This window comes from Pelmatolapia mariae, linkage group LG6 (genome assembly GCF_036321145.2).
Source record: "Pelmatolapia mariae isolate MD_Pm_ZW linkage group LG6, Pm_UMD_F_2, whole genome shotgun sequence".
In the NCBI taxonomy this organism is placed as follows: domain Eukaryota; kingdom Metazoa; phylum Chordata; class Actinopteri; order Cichliformes; family Cichlidae; genus Pelmatolapia; species Pelmatolapia mariae.
In genome coordinates this window covers 27914792-27932527 of record NC_086232.1, presented here as the reverse complement: position 1 = coordinate 27932527, position 17736 = coordinate 27914792, and the positions used below count along the sequence as shown (strand labels likewise).

Here is a 17736-nt window from a genome sequence, read left to right as displayed (position 1 = left end):
TGTAAAAAAAAGTAAATAAAGGCAAAATTTGTTCCCATTTCTTTAGCAGAACTAATGAAAAATATGAGAGACAAATAGAGTCACGTGACCTCAGAGCTGGTACAACAGTAAGTGTCTACAGCTTGGAGCTGCATTTCACACAGTGGTATTGGGGCTGCTGTTGGTGTGAAAACTGATGGAAATACGGAGATAGAAAAGTGTCTTCTATCTGATTTACCCTGAATTATCATTTGGAAAGGTTCTGATTGGCAACAGCTTCATTTTTCAGCAAAAGCAGTAAAAGCATACCTGGATAGAAGAACACACAACAGAGCACTATCGGCCTACATCCAAAGCTTTTAATGTCCTTCAGGAAGCCTGGAGAACTACTCCTGAAGACTACTTCTTTTTTTTTTGTCTGTCCCATTTGGTTCTTTAGCCGTCAGAATTGTTGTCTGAAGACCAACAAGGATACCAAATGGATTTATTTTGCCAAATGGATCATCATGGCATTGCCGTATTGGTCCATTTGATCAAACTTTGTTGTTATTATTTATTTTATTTTCAGTTGTTCCTGAAGACTACTTAAAGAAACAAAGAGAGTTCAGGCTGTGCTGAAGAATAAAGGTGGTCACACCAATTATTGATTTGCAAGCTCATTAGAATTGAACAAACTTAGTTTTTGCCTTCTATACTATATTTTAATGTATGTGTGCAGATATTTCAATAAATAACTGTATCTGCTTTCCATTTTGGTATAAAAATTGTTACGTGCCAAGAGATGTGGCCTTGCTTTTGTGTTCTTTTTATCTTTCAGGTGTCAAGCCTCCACCTATTGGCCAGTTCAAAGTTGATTGGCATAAAATAATGTCAGGTACTGTATACTGTACGCACATGTATCTATCTTCCCAGCTATGCCACCACCCATGATGTTTAAAGCAAACGTCTGCATACTTTCCATGAAAGTATGCAGACATGTGAAAGTGTTTAATCACTAAGCTTCTAAAGATTTTCATACCAAATATTGACTTTCAAGCCTATTAGAATTGAACAAACTCTGCTTTTGCCTTATGTGCTATAATTCCATGTATTTTTGGACATGTTTCAATAACATATTGCACCTATTACACCTTTAATCAAGAAATTCAGATTTTTTTCACAGTACTGTTCTGTTTTTGTGACAAATGTATGGATGAAAAATGCCCCTAAACTAAGAAAAAAGTTTTAGTAAATTTAGAGAAGTAAATCCAGAAAAATGCAATCTGAGCTCACCACCTAAAGGTTTACTGTGGGCGTAAAAAAAAGCAGCAAAAAAGAAAAAAATGCCATTACCTTTGAATTATGCATTTTTTCCTCTTGTCTGCACAACAGTCTGTCATGACTGCAAACTCTCCGGAGAGACAAGGAGATGTGGGAATAAACAAGGAGTCGCTGGAGAAGCACTTTGTTAGAACAGCGCTTCACGGACAGCTGAGCACATAGTGAGACAAAGTGATCTGAAAGCCAACAAACAATTTAGAGTTCAAACTCAGCAAATACAGCCAGCATTATGAATCCAGCACATGGGCCTAAACATCTGCGATAGCAGTTGTCAGCTTTCGTTTGAGGTGGTTGTCAATGTGCCATCTGTCTTAGTGAGCACTAAACGCTTCTTCTACTGGGAAAAGAGAGGGGAATGAAAGAGTTGGCTCAGCTGAACACTCAGTCAGAAACATTCCTTAATGGGAAGTGCTTGACTGAAGAGGCAGAAATCAGAGCACTGAAACACACAGACAAGTATACACAGCAAACACAGGGTTATTGTACCTGTGTCAACACCACACCTGCAAGGCTTCATTGTGGACCTGCATGGCCAATGGCATAGGAATGTGCCCTAAAATTGTGGTTTTCTTGATATCTCACTGGGGGGAACATTCACACAACATCAATAAACTGAGAAAAAGGGAGTCATTTTGTATTTCATGTGCCACAAGTCTCAAGAACTGCTAAGCTTACAAGTGTGCCACACATGTAAACACACACGCACACAGCTACTAGTTGCTGTAATGTGTAATGGGTCATGACCAGATCTGTCAACAGCTCTGTAACTGCAACCTGTGGGAAGACCTGTTGATACAATGAGGAATGAATGGACCTGCAATGTGTCTTTGATCCCCTGGAGGATCAGAGTGACGACCTGCAACAAGGAAACCGGACTCTGTTAAACAGTGATCCTGCACTGGTACGTTGAAATAGACGAAGAAAGTAAACTAGCTGCCATCTGTGGAAGAATGAGCAAGGTTTTTACAGCTTTTAATTTCTTCAAATGACTACTTCTGTAACTCATATTGTATATCATCAATACCTACAAAGAAAAAGTGAATATTGAGTGTTCAAATGTATCCTCTTATCTAAATGAGTTTTTGCCATCTTACATTTTTGACTTTGGAACATCTCTACATCTGATTGGTTTGGACAAAATGGTTCACACTTAGTGTCTTGAACGATACAAATGTAAGCGCATATATAAAGTAAATAAGAGAATAAGTATATTTTATTACATTTGTTTCTCCGTGCATGATCAACTTTAAATGACAACAGGTGAAACAACTGTAGGCAACGCAAAGTGGATGATGCTGAGTTAAGCCCGTCCACTTGATGAGTGGGATTCACTCATCAAGCATCACTTTGTCGCTGATGGTTGATCGCTAATGGACATTCCTGTAGGTAACCCTCTCATTTATTTACTACCTTGTCATATGTCAATGAGTGCTATGTTTCAATCATTTGCCTCAACATTGAGAAAAGTTTAAATTGGACCCACCCACTTATTACAGTTATTTCGCCCATCCTCTCTTGAAGTCATCGAATGTCACTGAGTTCCTGTGTGGACAGGACTTTAAACTTTTCTCAACTTTAAAGTGAGATATAGAAAATAACTACCAATAATCGTAAAGGACTGTACACCTACAGCAGCCTCGTGGCTACAGGTAACCCATCCCACGAAGCTCCTGGTGCATAGTCTTTATGCTGATGTTAATGCCAGAGGATAAGTGGAACATTGCAGTTACTGAGTCAGCAGAGCATTCATGACTCTTACATACTAAGCACCTCAACACACCTCACTCGGAAACCCTGTTCTTGACTTTATAAAATCGGCCACTTCTCAGCTGAGCTGAGATCTATTTCTTTCAGTGGAATTGTTCTCCTGAGCACTGGCATGTCTTGTTGATGATCTATTATGCGCATTGATACTTGAGTTGTGCTTTCTGTTTAGGAAAAGTGAATAATGATTCATGAGTTAACCTGACTCGATGACTCCATCTTTTTTTACATATGGTATGTTCCACACTGCAATAATATCAGTTATAGTTGATCATGAAATATCTATGACAACTGGACCAAAAACACCTGAATTCAAAGATTAAGAGGTGCAACCCAATACTTTTGGCCATAAAGTGTAGAGCAACCTCAAGCCTAGAAGCTACCAGTTGTCAGCAACAAAGCGATGTACATTGAGCAAAGTGCTTCCTTTGCGAATGCCCCTTAAATCTGGTTTTCAAACCTAAAAAACAGAATTTTTGAAATCTCACACCTTAGATTGGCTTTATTTATGGGTGAAAATAAGCTTTGGTTATTTTTTTCTCACTAAAACCTTTTGCAGCATGCCTGCTAATTGGCTGTCTTGAAAAAGATAGATCTATCTATTTTCTTCTATAATTTTCAAGGTTGTATTCCTGTTTGATAATTATATAAAGCAAATCCTTTTGGCACTTTTGTTCAAAAAACAAATAAAAGATGACAGCAAAACATGCTTGTGTAAAGTAGGAGAGGACAAAACAAGTCTGGATACCCGAGACTAAACAAAGTAAGCAAATGTGTTTGTTTGATGTCCGAACATTGGCTGATAGGTAAATCTTGTTATTATGATTTATTATGATGAATAAATAAGGAGAAAAGGAGAATTTGGAGAATTCTTTTCATGCTGCAACATGAAAAGATTTTTTTTTTCACGTATAAATCGTGTTTGCAGGTTAAGCTGGCTTTCGGGAGCACACTGGATGTGCTTTGCCCTATGCAAAGCCCAGTGGCTTAACAGGACCACAACAATCAAACAGTCATTTTGTGTAGCTTAAGCCAGAGCCTGCGGGCTGACTGCAGGCAGCCTACAAGCGTAACATTGAGCAATAAAGGATCCAGAGTTTATGTCATGCTGGCACATACAGCACAGAGCGGGACCAAGCTTTTCTCTTAAAATTAAACTCTTCTGTTTTAACCATCAGAGCTAACTAAACCATCCCAACATTAATAAGTGGTGTTGAGAAATGCCACCGCATTAATGGTTAAAAACAGTGCAAAAATGACAAGTTACCAACAAAAGCCATCATTCAGGAACAAACTAGAACCCAGTTTCAGCCAAAACTCTCACAAGCTCACAGCTAGAGAGACTACAACGTGATCTTCCAGACAAAAAATAGTTTATTGTGAGCTGTGTCAGCAGTGACACAGACACGCACTCAGCTCACAATCACAATATATGTAGCCTTGCTGAAAACAATACCTCAGGCTCCTTTATCAGCTACTGATTTGATGTTTTTCGTCTGTAGCCCTTCAGTTTTTGGGCTGTTATTATATCATTGATGAGCTAGTGCATGGTGATGTGTGGATCTGTGAACAGAGCTAATGAAAAGAGATTAAATAAAAGCACTGATGAGCAGACAGAGACTGAAGCCTTGTCACATCTGCAGTGTCATCCACTTAACTCTGATGGCAAATCGCATTTCAGAAGAACGAGACAAGAGACAGAGAGATGAAAGAGAACGTAGAAAGCAGACCAGTCAGGGATGATTTGTGAAGAAGCCCCATCAGAATGTACGCACTGACATTGGTCCTAAAAGGCAATAGGCATACCCCGCCTTCTTCACTGCCCTCCCTTGACTTCTAGTAATGGATTTACATTCTCAGGCCTGGTGTGTACAAATCTACTAGATGCACATGCATACAACACACGGCATATGGAGGTTGCCAAATTACTGAGCCGATCAGCTATCAAAAGAGACACCTCGGATTCATGCCGCTGCTGTGTTTTGCACACTATAGCCAATTACAAATAAACCGGCGCATCGTCTTTCTCTCATTTACAGATCGACAGACAAGGCGGCTATTTTTACCTCTGCATAAAAGCAGAAACTGTTTTCACACTCCGCCAACTGGAACTGTGCCTTTCATTAAGGAAATCTATTTAGAGCTGAGCAGGGGAGCGGCAAAGGAGTGGGGGAAGGATGAGCACTGATTAAATCTTTCAATGAAAATGTTTGAGGCTCTCTCTGTTATTTCATCACCGCACAGGCCAGGCGCTTTGCAATAAAAATGAGGCGGACTGTATTTTGCTTTCAGGATCCTGAATCGAGACAACACACTTCAAAAAGTGTTTGTCGTTGGCTTATCTCCAGGACTCAGCTGGTGTCAATCACATGTGTGCCGTTGGATGAGCAGGTCAGCAAACTGTGACCTCGCCATCTGTGTATGTGTCAAAGGCAATTAGGCTCATAAACACATCAGGATACTAAAAATAATGTGGACAGAAGAGAGAAACACTAATAAATACATTTATACACAGAAAGCAATTAGAAGCTAATTGATATCAAGGACATAAAAGGTACAAATACAGGGAAAAAACGCCTGTCCTGGAAATATTTTGGTCAAACATCTAACATCTGATCTAGTCTCAGATTTCTTGAAAATGGGGAGCGGCAAAGGTCCTTATGATTTATCCTTTACAGTCTGCGGGTGCCATTCTTTGAAATGATGCAGGCCTTACCCTCTTCAAACACAATACCTAACTACCACTAGATTCACTCACTGCTGTTCATGATCTCATTGTCTAAACCTCCTTCTGTTTTTAGTGTAAGTAAAACTGACGGGGCGTGTCGAGACATCCTCTCCCTGCATGCACCGCTAATAGCAGCTGAGGCTTCCCAGTTGGCTTTCCATTAAGTGCCAGTCAACTGGGTGGTGGACCATTCGCTCATTTACTCAGACAACATGATATTCTTGTTTCCTATGGTGTCCATTGTGTCAGATTAAGTGGCAACAGAGTTGCTAAATATCACCTTTATGATTTTTGCTTGATAACTTATTTATCTGCATACTAGAATTAGGTGACCCCATGTTTGAATGTTACTTAACACTAATTATAAGATATGTGTGTCTGTGCATCGCACCCATACGATTTATGAATGCAGCTCGCTAACCAAGTTTAATTCCACCCTCTCATCCAAATGTGGTAAGTTCTGGCATCCAAAAAAACGACAGCATTGGCGGCCAAAACATTAACGTTGAGCCAGAGCCCAAATCCAGTATATGATGCCACGGAAGCTACGCCCATCATTAACAAAGTTCATGGTTTCCCCTCGATCAGTCATGCTTGATATCTTTTATAATATACGGGTCATGAGGAGGGCGGCACTAACTAGCAGTTTACAGGAAAATATACACTGATGTGCAAAAGTATTGAGTCAGTCTAATTTATTTGGATTTTGCTACCATGTAGTCAGACTTGCTTGTCATTTTTTATTGTTGTTGAGCAATAATTCTCAACACTTTCCTGAAGTTTTTCTTTTGACATATCCACTTCTTTACTTATGTTCAAGTCCAATCCTTATACCTGGCCATTTTCACTGTTAAATCACTTTAGACTGAGCTGTGAATCATTGAAGCACAAAAAAGGGCCTAAATCAAGGGATGAACATTTTTTTCTGGACTTAACAGACAACTTAGCAAAGAGCCAATCTCTATCTGTGTATTTAGGTATTTCATTATTTGCAGCATGTCGCTAAAACACAAAATGTGTTCCAATTATTTAGCTAAATCTATTTTTTAAAATTCCAAAAATAACATCATCTGATACTTTTTCTTCACCAAAAACATGATTATTGAAGAGCTATTGATCAATATTTTTGTGTGCCGCGTGTCACTAAATAATTTGAGGAAACTGGACACGTGAAGGTAAAAAAAGGAGACACTACAGAAGATGAGCAGTATCTTCAAGCCACATCCAAAAGAAAAACAACAACAAAAAATAATAATAACAGTCCAACAAAGACCTTGCTGGAGTTGGCCCTTCAGTTGATCCATCTATGGTTCACTGAAGCCTCATCAGAAATGGTCCCAAATGAAGGATGGCTGTCAAGAATCCATTCTTAAGGAAGTGAAACTGGGAGAAAAGGCTGAGGGATGCCAAATGACACACAAATTGGACTGAAAATCACTGGTAACAGGTCTTATGGAGTGATGAATCCAAATTTGACATTTTTGGTTCAAATAATCAGAGGTCAGGAGAGAAGCCCAACAGTGAGAGTCTATAGACATCTGGAAAACACAGTGAAGGCTCTTTCATTTTAGACAGTGGTGTTGGGGATCTTTTGAAAATTGATGGATTTATGAATTTGGATTTGACCAAATGCAACATCATCTGTAAACTGTCTGATTGGCAATGGCTTCATCTTTCAGCACAATGATTCCAAACGAACTGCCAGTGCAGTAAAAACATACCTGGACAGAAAAGCACACAGTGGACCAATATCAGTCATTGATTGGCCTCCCCGGAGCTGTGACCTCTCCGGGATCATCTTTACAGAAAATGTGAAAGAAAAAAGGCAGCCAACATCCAAAGAAGAGCTTTGAATCTCCTTCAGGCGGCCTGGAGAACTGTTCCTGAAGACTACTTCCAGAAATAAGAAGAGCTCAGGTTGTGATGAAGAATAAAGGCGGTCATACCAAATACTGATTTCAAGCTCATTAGAACTGAATAAACTTTGTTTTTTCCTTACGTTTTGATAAATAACTGTATCTACTTCCCATTTTCTGGAAGAATAAAAAGAAATTACATGTAATGTATACTGTATCTCCCCAGCTACACAACCTTCCTAAAAGAACTATAAGAGATTTATTTATGTGGCTCCAGTCAGTTGTTTTGGGATTTTCTTTGCCACCAACCATGAAGTTAAAAGGGAAAAACTTTCACGGAAAGTATGCAGACATGTGAAAGTGTTTAATCACTAAGCTCCTGTGGGCGCATGCCTGGGGGATTTTCGAAGTGGCATTGGGAGCATGCTGTCAACACAAAGGCATCTGTGGACACACTTATGGATTGCACATAAACAAACACACACCCAGAATCAAAGATGTATTAGTATTCACTGACAATTTATGAGAATTGACAAACAATCCTGTTGTGCGTCTTCAGTCGAGAGTTATCTAAAGAAAAGTTTCTAAAGAAGAGAAAGACAATCTATGGTTTGTATATATCCTGCCTTTACAGGTGCTTCATCTCATTTGAGCTGAGCCACGTCACAATCAGTACATCTGGGGAATTCTACTATCAGCAATCGCAAACGCAGATATAGTCCCAGCCCCGGTAAATAATAACGTTGAGTCTTTGCTGTGAGTATGTAGCTCTTCACAATCAAGATTGTAAGAAAATCACCATCTAGGTCAAGGCAGCTAAAGGAGAAAGAAGCTTTTTAGACACTTTTTTACCAGCGGGATGAAAAAGAAATCTTTAGCGCTCCCAGTCACACATAAAAAGCCATCTGATGTGCCTTCCCTGGCTGCGCAAAACAAATGTGTTTGCTCCATTTTACCGTGTGATTTAAACATGCTTAATATGGTTAATATGGTTTATCAAATAAGTCCTAGACATAAACTGGATTGATTAAATCCACAGAAATCTTCAAAAAAAAGAAAAGAAACATCATTATCTGAGCTTTGGTGTGCAAATCAGTCAGGGTAGGAAGAAGAATCTGTAAAGGGCCCTTTCTTTTTCTTCTGATGACATGTGCTGTGTGTAATCACGCTACAATGACTGCAGCCTTTTCAGATTTGTGTGTCTAGAGGACAAACAGAGGCTGGGACACTTTGATTATGAGGGAGAGCGAGGGCAGTGCAGCTGCTGTCCCCGCTAACAACATCTCCTCTGCTTCATTAGATATCGCCTGTGTCTGTGTTCAGTCTCGATGTTTGTTTCAGGCGATGGGAAACATGAATCAAAGCATTCTGAGGTTTGCTCTCTTGCTTCCTGTGTGCAGAGAAAGAAAGCACTTATACAGCAACAAAATCCTCTCCAGGGACTGGAGAGAGGAGTGAGGGGGTAACAGAGCAACGCAGCACTTTGATTCCTGTCCCCAATGGTCTGAAATCCAGAAATGATAGCTGTATGTACAGAGTCACGTGGGAGCTGGTAAAATTGATAGGATGGCAAAGGGTTGGTTTTTTTACACAGCTCAAACTGCTTTAAAGAGTTGGGAGCAAAGCCAAAGAGTGAGGCTGAAAAGAATGAGAGAAAATGATCCTGTAGTTTCTTTGCTGTGCAAACATCACTAAGAGAGACGACAGGATAAAATGTGCGCTGTCGAGACCATACAGAGGTGTCAGGACTGATTACGGTAACAGAAAAGATGCATCATTGTCCTCAACTTTAGACGTTGTATTTTTAGCTGATTTGTAACATCTAGTTATTAGAAGGTGAGATTTTCATTCGTTAGACATTTTCAAGTTTACATACTGGGATATCTTTTAAAGAAACAAATGTATACAACCTGTCAGCCAAGAAAAACTGGTCTTTTTTTGTTTAGAATCGACAAATGTTCTCAGCTGTCCTCAAATACGATGATAATATGATATAAAACGTGAAGGAAGGACTTTGTTGCCTGTACTTGATTGACCTCTTACTGGTCAGTCCACTAAGTCATGACTTTTCTTTGTTTTGAAAACTTTAAAAAAAATATTGTTTGGTGACCTGTTGCATGTCACACCCCTCTCTTCTCTTGTTCCACATCTCTGAACCATACATATTTCTATTCATTCACATCTTATATTTGCCAAATAAAGTATCCAACACATGAAACTAGACTTCCACACATACAGATGAACTTTGAAATGTGTATATTTACATTAGACTCATAAATCTTTGGATCTTGCTCTTTGTTTTTCAGTAGCTTTCATCTTTTGTTCCACATGCAGTAACACAGGCTGCCAGGGTGGATTAAAAGCCTTCTTTTCCTGGTCTTCAGTGGCCCATCATTTCGCTTGTCGCTTCACAGAAGCTGGGGGTCCCCGAGGTCAGCCCCTTGACAAATGGAGCAACTCATTGTGTGGACCAAGAAGGAAAGGAGACTGAAAGAGTGAAAGGATATTTGTTGCGACCACAGCGAGTAGAGACCCTGCCATTTGCTTTTTTCTGACCGACGCCCACTTGAGGAAACTCCAAGCTGTGCAGCACACATAGAGACAGCGGCTTGAGAGGCCCACTTAATGCCTGTCCACAGAATATGCTCCATCACTTACACATACACCCACACACACACACACCATAATCCCACGGGACCTCTGTCTCCCCCTTAAAAGTGAGGCTGACACGAGCCTCAGTCTCAACCCTAAAAATCCCAGCTGACCACTGCACTCACGCGCACACACAGACACACACATAAATAGCCATACAATTCCCCACATGAGAAAGTGGAGGGCCCTATGCCGAGCAGGTGATGCAGTAGTCGCACACACTGCAACCTGTGTGGGCATAAGTGTGTGTGTGTTTGTGTGATAGAGGGGGGCTCGTTTGCCGTCTGTCAGTCCTGTCAGACCTGCTGCTTGCATGATCAGCCAGTCGCTGTTTCTCTTCTCCTGGGGTTTCTTGGTTGTGTGTGTCTGTGCATGTGTGTGTGGATGGTGGCATGTGTTTCTTACAAGACTGCTCTGACTCACAGATCAATCCATCCAGGATTGTGTATCATCCTAATTATATTACTGGGGTCGATATCAGTTAATGACACACCCACCACAGCTCCCACTTCTCCACGAGTTTGGTTTGACAGCGATTCGACCTGGTTACACGTTATGCCGTCATTGTTACCCAGCGGGCGAAGGATTTAAAGCTGCACTAGGCAAGATTTTGATCTGAAAATATATTTATCAACTCATCCTAATTCACAAACTGGGACTGGAGGGAAAAAAGACTCAGGATTCAAGTCAATTAACCCCATGAAACTCTGATGCTACTTTTTTGTGGAACTGATCAAAGTTTAGCAGTATTTTAAAACTATAAAAAATATTAAGTAAGCACTTGTGATAGTTGAACAGAAAATATTTGCATCATATTTCTAATATCTAAATGGTTTTTTTGTTGTTTTTGTATGTCATTTCCTTTACCAGTTTGCAAAATCCCCCAGCGCAGGTTTAAATCACTTCTATTAGTGATTAAGCCACTGTTACAGCACATTTACAATGATAAGGTCATGATCCATGGGCAATTCACACTAAAGCACACTAAATATGGAGTTTTTAATATTAAATATCGTTGCCTCTGGTGCAATCCTGCAATCCTGATCTTGCTAAATCTTTCCTATGTTTCATGACCTTTAAGCAAGACAATGCCGTTTTTAACAGATTAATATATCTGTGTTGCTCGGAGTGGATAATAAAGATTAAGACATAGGTCACCAACAGTTCACACACAGATGAGCACCTTCAGAGACAACACAGTTCCACAATGAGTGAAACATGCATATGAAATATGATCAAGCCTAAAGGACTAAAGGTTGTGATACATACCTTATCAAACAGAGACTTCCATTGCTGAGACAAGTAAAAAGAGAAAAAGATAGAGCGTGTAAAGCAATGAATAAGAGGAATAGATGGGAAGAAAAATAAACTCAGAAACAGGTACCAGACAGGAGGGAAGCACCTGTTTGATAATGATGAATCTCGGCCAAAAGGGCTTCCTTCACTATGCGCATTTGCCATAATTGCAGTCTTGCAATCGCATGCAGCTATTATCTGATCATTATGGTCAATGAGCCGCAGCAAAAGATAACAAGGTACTAAAAGTGTGCCTCATTATGTGTAAAAGGTAGTATGCTGTGTGCGTGTGTCTCTTTGGAAAAGATGAAACAAAGTGCGGGGTGCTTTTACTAACTCGGCTCTCAAAAGAATAAACAGTATTTTAAATTCCATCTCGTGTCTTTGTAAAACGCTTGTTTTTTATCAGTTGTGCCACTGAATTTAGGGACAAATGGCTTTCTGAAATTAATTTTTTGTGTTTAACTTCGCTCAAAGAAAAAGAAGCTGAAGGTCCTGATTCATAAGTGTGAAAATGTCAAAAGGTTACAGGGGTCATGTGTTCACTTGACGCCACATTGTGTAGACCTACTTCTTCCGGAGCCACTGGGATGACTTCGGTACTTTCCAAAACCTCGATCTCCTCGCCCTCTGCGTTGGCCGCCACCGCCGGAGAGATGTTCACCGGCGCCTCCCGGGTTCCGCCTGTCATTCTCAGGCTGCTCTTCTCCATACACCCACGGAGAGCAGCGATGCGGTCCTTAGGAACGACTCCACATGCTGTAGTTTAAAATCCCATCCTCCCGCCGCGATGAATTAAACGTGTGCGCACTCCGATTATGCCCGACGCACTTTCACATAGACCGAGCAAGCAAAGCTTCATCCGCAAGGGAAAAGTTGACGTCTGACAGTTTAGTAAAAGCTAGTTAGGGGATAAAAAAAAAAGTATCCATACAGTGTCACACAATTTGTCAACACATCGTTAGTCAGCAGTGACAAAAGGTTTTCAGAGGTGGAGATGAGTCTTTCCGCGAAAAGAGACGGCGATCCAAGTTTGCGATGCTGGGGACGCACATTGGCAGAGCGAGTCTTCTCACTTCGAGAGGTGCGACGCAGCAGCAGCAGCAGAACGCAGATCCAACTGAAAAAAATAATTACATCATCAGTAGTGACAACAACATGAAACCCAGAAAAGGGATGACGACATCAACCTATGAAGTCTCGTATAGCTTCTCCGGGCAGAGGTAAAAGTCTACTTCAGAAGCGTGGGCACATGGCACACTGGGAGAGAAGTTCAGTTATGTGCCAGCTTCTTTTTTGTGGTGCGTCACGTTACCTGGCACGCTGTTTTCGGCCGGTCAACGGCGCAGAGCGGGAACGGCCGTCTGGTTTCTCCACCGTGCGCCGTGCAAGAAACCTCAAGCGCGGGCGGGGGGCACAAACCGACCGCCTCCGACGGGATGGTTGGATCAGCTCCAGGAGACGCCGCGACTCTGCTCCATCCGCATACGTCCTTCCAGGCACAGAGGGAGTGAAGAAGAGAGGGAAGGTGGGGGCGGAGAGATAAGGGAAGGGAGGGAGAAAGGGAGAGATTTGGCCGGCGGTGAGGAGGGATCACCAGCCACTGCCTCTCGGGGGTTTCGAGGAACTCCGGCTCCCTGAGCGAGCAGCTGGCTGTCGCTGGCTCATGGGGTTTAGGTTGATTTGTGCACGATCGTAACGACTTGTGTTCTTCATCTTTACTGCTTAAGTGTGACCATATGGAATACAACATGCTCATTTTTTAAATTTTTTTTTTACATTTTTATTTGTATTGTTTGTGGAAAAGTCTTGTTTTAAAAGACTTTTGTAGCTGTCGAGCACAGCTGTACCCAAAAGACAAGCCTCGCCCCATCCACCCAACAATTAGAACATGCACTTGTCCTAATCTCTTCCTCCCCGTAAAACATTAAGGAAGCAGAGGGTTTATTTAGGGAAAACACGATAACATACTTCTGGAGCAGGCAGGTGTTTTTTCTTAAGCAATTTGCTCCCAAAATATAAATATTAAGCATAAAATATTCATGCAACAATAAAGGTTTATACAACCACAGAATCTTCTGAGGTAAAGGTAATTATCCCGCGCCAAAAGCTGAAAATTACTCTTAAAAATGATGGAGAATACCAGAGAGAATCACTGCATTGTAATCCACTAGGGAGGACCCTCGCTTAATGTCCCACCATATGCTCAAATAAAAACTACAAACATAGTATCTTGGTTCAACATTTCCCTGTTAATATTTGCAGCTAGAGTGAGCATTTCACGTTTGGTCTGATCCATCTGATCTAAAACAGTCCATTCATTTAACTTTATTTTTATAGCACAAAATTACTGTAAAAGTCTACATTCACGATTTTATTTCAAGGTAAAGATTCCAAAAAAATCTAGAAGACAAACCCAACACAACAGTAAGCAAGCACTTGGCATACAGCTCTATTGTGCTATAAACACTAATTAATCATGCCCCAAAAAACAGCATGCAAAATGGCTCCAGTCTAAAAGCGGGAAGGAGGGAGTGTCCAAAGCTATAAATTCCGTTTTATTTAGAGGGATATAAAATGTCCCCTCCGGGTCTGCAGCTACAAAAAGCAGGGGCCCCACCTCAGACAAACACATACCAATTACCTGAGGAGACATCAAACAAACATAATAGTTGGGTGCAAGCCATGTATGAGGAGAAATTATGTGGTCTGCAGTGTGTGGGTTGATCAGTATCCATCAAGTAAACCTCCCCCAGGTACTTCGTGTTCGCATTTCCATGGTAACCATATGACCAGTTGATATTTTTAACCCTGGGGGTCTCTTCCTGACTCCCACACAACATCGTGGGATTAAAGCTGAACTTTGTCATGTTGCTTAAAAAAGGAGGGAAACAGAATACGTGGCCAAAGGTCACCAGACCCAGTGTTGAGATTCTGTATTCTTATATTGTGCTTTTTGTGCACTGGAGAGAAAAAAGTTTAATGACAGTTTTTTTTAACTTACTGTAGGTTGCACAAATAATTCACTCTTCATTACCTCACATGACCATCTCTGTGCAGGTGAAGCAGATACATGAGTGACACCTTACGATCTGATTTGCACTTCTATTTATATCCTGAAGCAGAAACACAGGCCCAAAACCATCACACTACCACCACCATGTTTGACTTTATGTTCTTTTTATGAAGCAGCATTTGTCTCTTCAGTTCACAGAATATTTTCTAAAAGCCTTGGGAATCATCAAAAATATTTTATGGGTTTTTTTTACAAATCTGAAATGAACCTTTGTGTTCTTTTTGGTCACTAGTCATTTATCCATATTGGATCTCTCCCATGGATGTGCACTTTCTCTCTTGTTGCTAAATTGTGAACACTGAACTGAGGCAAGTGAGGCCTGCAGTTCTTTAGATGTTGTTCTGGTTTCTTTGATTTGTCATTGAGTCTCTGTTGTTGTCATTGTCGTAGGATGGCCACTGCTGGGAAGGTTCACCACTTCACAAAGGTTCACAAAGTTTGGATAATGGCTGTCTCTGTGGTTCGCTGGAGTCCCAAAGCCTTATAAAAATTTCTTTGAAACGCTTTTCAGATGGATTGATGTCAATGACTTTGACTCTCAGCTGTTTCTTTAGATTGTGGCATGATGTGCTGCTTTTTGACATCTTTTACCTGCTTCACTTTGTCAGAAAGATTCTGTTTAAGTGGCTTTAATTAGGCTTCAGTGTGGCTAATGAAATTAAAGTCAGCTTTCAAACAAACATGCATAATCACAGTTAATTGTGGGAAATTTCTTTTTCACACAAGGCTGACGACGCATTGAATTGTGACAAATATGCAAAAACCTCAAGAAATCAAGAAGATGGTAAATTCTTTTTCGTGATACCCTGTCTTACTGTAAAGCTTAGCCAGAATTGATCTTTTCAACTATAAAACCAGGCATAAAATCATAAAAGACACCAGATAACCGGCAAACTTATTGTCTCAACAGCTGCAGACAGCCCAGAAATTTCCATTTAAAACAAGTACAAAACCAGCTTTGAGGTGGCTTGCTTTCACAGGTCATGTGTTAACATCAGCTGAAGAGCTGTAACCCAAGAGACAGAGAGAAAGGACCGAGGTGATGAGGAAAGAGAGTGTGAAGAAGAAACAGAGAGAGACAAGATGTTTGGTTAGAAAAACACCTGCTATGTGGGGGAACTTAGCTCATCTATAAATGACGACCTGAACTGTATCACTTTCTTTTCGCATCTGTGTAGCTCAGGGCTGTTTGCAGGCACCAACTGCTCTCTAAGCCAGTTTGCTGTATCCCCAAAGCGCCTCACCAATGAACTTAAGTGCTCTTTATTAACACTATCCCTGATGGTGTGAAAGTGTTCATTTGCACTGAAATTAAAGTGACTGAGTGAATCAGTGATGGAGTCATTGATTGTTAATTATTTAAATGTTGTTTTTCTTCTCTCCATTTTTATATTTTTTATTAATTTATTTATTTGTTTGTGTATTTTGCATATCCCATACTTGCAGTAACAGATGCTGACTAAGTTTAATTAGGTTAAGTGTTTTAAAAATTTTCCATTATCGATTAGCTACTATGACCACTGTCTGCTGTAGAAAACACTATTTTTTATTTAACTTCATATTATCTGTTGCTATAACTAGTCTGCTATTTAAAATGTAAACAAGCACATTAATTTTAGCTAGACATTTGAACTAATGGCAGAAGTTATTTCACTCATTTATTCATTTGCTTTGACCAAGAACATCACAAATCTGTTATCTTTTTATATAAACTAAGAAAAAAGACTTACATTTTAAAACAGTAGTAATTAATAGAAACTAAAATTCCCAGAGATTTAAACTGAAATTTCCAGGAATTTCAATGTAGTTTATTCTGAAATACTTACCAGAAAGTGCACTGGGATAAGGTGGTACTAATTCGGGTTTTTACAGGAAGGAAGAAACATTTTGATTGTAAGTAATTTTGGGTAGGTGGTACTAATTCAGGTATTTTACAGTAAAGAAGAAATAAACTACACTGTATGTAACTTCAAGTAGTGAGTATCTTTAGTTATTTTAGCTGAAAAACTAGCAACAACATTAAATATGTAACTATGCAGATTATGGAGTGACTTAGAGCAATTTAAGTGTTTAACCAGTCACCAGGGTAAAACATATGACAGTCAACAGTTCAAATGTTGTGGTTCACATTAATTAGGTGGTTAATATATGCCTAGCTAATTCTTGCTGGTGCCTCATTGGTCAATATGTAAGTATGTTGAATCTGAGGTTGTATATCATTGGTTGTCTTTGGTTGGTTGCCTAAACCACTTCATAATATGGCCCTTTCCCTAAAACATGCAGAATATTACTTTATTTTTCTGCTTAAAAAAACTGAATTACCTGCTAATTACCTGGTAATTAAAAATATCCATCCATCCATCCATGCTTGTAGGACTTTAAATTACTTGCAGTATAAATTTTTCTTCTTTCAAACTTTGTAGGAAAACAAAAAAATTGAGAAATAAATATTGAAATTTTCTAAGTCACAGTCTGATCAGGTTTTCAGTAGGAGACATCACAGCTAGAGTGTAAGAAGTCAGGCTGTTATTTTAAGCAAAGACAGGTTTTCTCACGATTCAAGTTTCTCAGAGAGCAATAACTGGCGCTCTCTGCAGAGCCGCAGCAGACAAAAAGACAGCACATCGAGCTTTGTTCACAGAGACATAGAAAAGTACCTTCCACAATGAAGATGAGACACCAACCAGAAAAGGCAGTCAAAGGAAGGCTGTCTCAAAGTAGTCTCTAAAGACAAGAAGTGATTTCTAAGTTTCCCTTTAAATGGAGTAAGTTTTCAGTGGGCTAAGATATGCCAACATTTCACAGTGGATGACTGAGGGAATAACTGATGAAGCATACAGCATGAGATATTGCTGTGTATTGTGAAATTAACCCTGTGGGGTTCAGTCATCTGCAATGGATCAAATTCACCAAGAAGCTCTACTTCATTATTTAGAAACTTCCAGCATCCTCTGGTTTGTGTCCTTATGCAGTTTATGACGCCAAACACATCTCAAAGGATTTATACATTTTCCAGAGGTCTGGAAGATAACTTCAGAAGTTCAGCATCTCTTATTTAATAAATC

At 40.0% G+C, this 17736-nt stretch overlaps 1 protein-coding gene across 2 annotated transcripts in view; it reads right to left on the bottom strand.

The window, feature by feature from the left end:
* Positions 1–13088, bottom strand: part of rhbdl3 (rhomboid, veinlet-like 3 (Drosophila)) — a 70804-nt gene extending 57716 nt beyond the window's left edge. The window contains exons 1-3 of one of the 2 annotated variants that reach the window (XM_063476493.1): positions 12911–13088; positions 12167–12715; positions 11569–11592 (exon numbers count right to left, since the gene is read on the bottom strand). In XM_063476493.1, coding sequence (XP_063332563.1) covers positions 11569–11592; positions 12167–12307 — 165 coding nt within the window. In that variant the 5' untranslated portion in view covers positions 12308–12715; positions 12911–13088. The remainder of the gene's footprint in view (positions 1–11568; positions 11593–12166; positions 12716–12910) is intronic. The other variant, XM_063476494.1, reaches the window with a different exon arrangement.
* Positions 13089–17736: the final 4648 nt, after the last annotated feature.